General features: G+C 37.1%; 1 protein-coding gene across 1 annotated transcript in view; it reads left to right on the top strand.

The window, feature by feature from the left end:
* LOC101853136 (tight junction protein ZO-2) overlaps positions 1-3,269 on the top strand; it is a gene marked incomplete at its 3' end in the record, with an annotated part of 17,188 nt that overhangs the window by 7,369 nt on the left and 6,550 nt on the right. The window contains 1 exon segment of the mRNA XM_013090371.2: positions 2,454-2,504. Within this exon segment, the coding sequence (XP_012945825.2) occupies positions 2,454-2,504 (51 nt within the window).

The following is a 3,269-nucleotide window of genomic DNA, read 5'->3' as shown; positions in this document are numbered from 1 at the left end:
CCACACACACACACACATGCACACATCCACACACACACACACATGCACACATCCACACACACACACACACACGCACACACACACACACACACACACACCTGCACACATACACACCTGCACACACACACACACACACATGCACACAATGTGCGCGTACACACGTGTGGGCACGCACGGATACGCACGCACATGCACACACACACACACACACTCACACTCGCACACGCACATGCACACACAAATACACACACACACACAAATACACACGCACACAGACACACTTATAAACATACACACACTCACACACACAGGCATTCACGTACACATACCCGTGTCTACACACATATGAAGTAACGGTAGATAACTGCTTACGCTTCAGATAGATATTTTGGAAATAGATTTTCCTTTTTAATAATTTACTTTTCAAAAGCTTTTTTTGCGCTACCCTCAGCTTCTTCTTCTTCTTTTGTCTTACCTGTTTGCACTACAATGTGCATAAACATCTTATCTAACACACAACTGATATCATGATCTGTCGTTTTATGCGAAACAAAAAAATCCTGATATTATGCAAACTGAGCCCAAAAATATAAAATTATGCCATTCTGTTAATTTTAACAAAGAATGATAAAGGAAAATAATCAGAAATTATGAAAAAAATTATCAAATTTTGCTAAATTATGTGGGGTGCATAAAACCACGGGGACAGCATGATAGATGTGTGCCACAACCCAAGGTCTCTTAATAAGTGCCCGCCTATTTTGGGCATATGGAGTTATTTTATTGGTATCATCTTAAAGAAAGCTCGCCCACTTTTCTTGCTGTTGAAGATAAAAAACAAAACAATTATCCATCTTGAATAAAAGTTGAGATTTACTAGACTAAAGGAGATGAGGGCTGTCTAGCATCAAAGATAAAAGTAACGAGAAATTGCCTGCCACAGTTTGGTGACATATTCAAAGCTTGGGTAACCTTGGAAACTGCAAATTTACAATTTATTTTGTGTTCCGTTATTCCCCTTTGTGTGTGTGTGCGCGTTGGATCAACTGTTTTCAGTAAATCATCTCAGAAATGCGTGTTCTTACATGGACACCCAAAAAAAGATGTTTCCTGTTTTCATGACGATGAGCAACATGTTATTTGTTACTGTCTCCTCCAATCATATTCCGTTCATCTTTCTCATTTTGTGAGGAATTAAATCATTGTATGCCCACCTGTGCGACAAGTTTCTTCAATATGTGGATGTACTTTTGCATATATTATTATTATGGCATCCAGCATGTGGGGGTCGGTTGTTGTTTCATTTCTCTTTGTTTGTGCTCTTTTTTAAAGCTCCCTCTATGTAATGTTATTTCTTTTTATTTGAACATTTGTAAAGCACATAGAGCCTGCGGTTCTCCTGCATGGAAGGGTGATGCGCAATATAAATGCATTAGTATTGTTATTATTATCATCATCAGCATCATTGTTATTTTGAAAATATCGTCGTCATTATCATCATCATCATCATCATCGTCGTCGTCATCGGTATTGTCATTATCACGTCAGTGTAACTGTTTTTTATTATTGTTTTAATAGTAGTTATGTTATTCTTATGTTATTCATAGCAGCAGTAGAAGTACAGCTACGTATGTTTTGTTTTTCATATATGTTCAGTGATCATGGTGTAAAGCGCTTCTTCATTTGTATGTTTATTAAGCGAAATGTTTGACCAACACACTTAATCAAATTATTTTCAGAAAAAATATATTTTGCGAAAAGAATACGCCAAAATAAGATAAGATAAGATAGTACTTTATTATCCCAGAGGGAAATTTTCCTTGGCTGTACAGGACCATAAAAACACATGCAGGTATACATTTAAAAAAAAATTTAAATTTTAATCATATATATTACTCTCATTAAAATTCAATATGAAAGGAGAAGTAAAGCTGACAAACTGTACATTTACATCAAATGCATCATTCAACCACATGCAGGAATTTAAATACTAGACCTTTGGAGTTATGTACAAATCCTCACATGTTATTTCAAAAGCGAAAAACTGTGGATAACTCCAGCTAGGACGCCTGTGTTGAACTTACCTTCAAGTTTTTATTACAAGTTTCACAAGTGCTCAGTATGGCCACCACTGGAAAAAACAACAACATCCTGCTGATATAAGAATTCTTCCCAAGAAATTATACATATCCATACATACATTTCCATACAAACATATCCATACATACATATCCATACATACATATCCATACATACATATCCATACATACATTTAATCTGACTCTTTACTGATTTTTAACATGATTTATTTAGCTGTACATGTATTACTTATTTTTTGTCATTGCATTTGGTATTATTTTGTAAAAAAATTTTATCGTTTTTTATTGTTATTATTATCAGCTGATGCAGTTTTATTTCAATGTTTGTGTTTTTTTTTTTTTTCCCTTTCCCAGCTGGACTTGCGTCTAAGTTCCCGGCGTACGAGAGAGTGTTGCTGCGAGATGGTAAGTCCCTTTCAAACCTTTTTTTTTTTTTTAGCCATGATAGTCAAAATTGCAGTGGGTGGTTGGCGGGTGCTCTGGTGTGGTTTGCTTCTTCTTTCCTATCAAACATCTATCGTCCTTATCTCCCCCTCCTTCTTTTTTATGTTTGTTACTCTCTTGTAACACCTCTAATCTTCTGGCGCTCGTATGACCTTATGCAGTTGCGAGCGCCGTAAAACCTGTACTAAAACAACAAAATTGCAACCTTTTCTTGTTTTGTTGTGTAAAATGATTTTGGAAAAGTGTTCTGTTGTAATGGCCAAAATTGTTACTGGCAAGATAGGAGGCGAAAGTTCAATTTCTAAGGCTTAACACTTTGCCGCCTCATCTCGTCGATTGGCGATGTTTACCTCCCTGTTTCTTTGGATTTTCCCCAAAATGTGATGGTAAAGTGTTAAGGGAGGATTTTTGTACTGGGATGTCATTTCTGCTTGCTCTTCACTATGAATTTGTGAAGAAAAGATAAAAGCTCCTGGAATTTAAGGAAAAAGGCCCCTTGTAATGGTATGGGACATAATCCGTAAGCCACCACAGTTGCTTGTCCATTATATTATCAGTTGTTTCCCTTTCATTGTAAACACTCCATGAGCAGTTCTGGCATTGTCTCGAGATTCAGGGCTTCTGGGAACATAGGGTCTGGGGTGTATATGTGGCGTCGGTGGCCTAGTGGTTAGGCTCTCGGACTCGCAACTGTAAGGTCGTGGGTTCGAATCCCGTCAAGGGCCC

This window comes from Aplysia californica, unplaced genomic scaffold (assembly GCF_000002075.1).
Source record: "Aplysia californica isolate F4 #8 unplaced genomic scaffold, AplCal3.0 scaffold01244, whole genome shotgun sequence".
In the NCBI taxonomy this organism is placed as follows: Eukaryota; Metazoa; Mollusca; class Gastropoda; order Aplysiida; family Aplysiidae; genus Aplysia; species Aplysia californica.
This window is presented reverse-complemented; position numbering and strand designations above follow the sequence as displayed.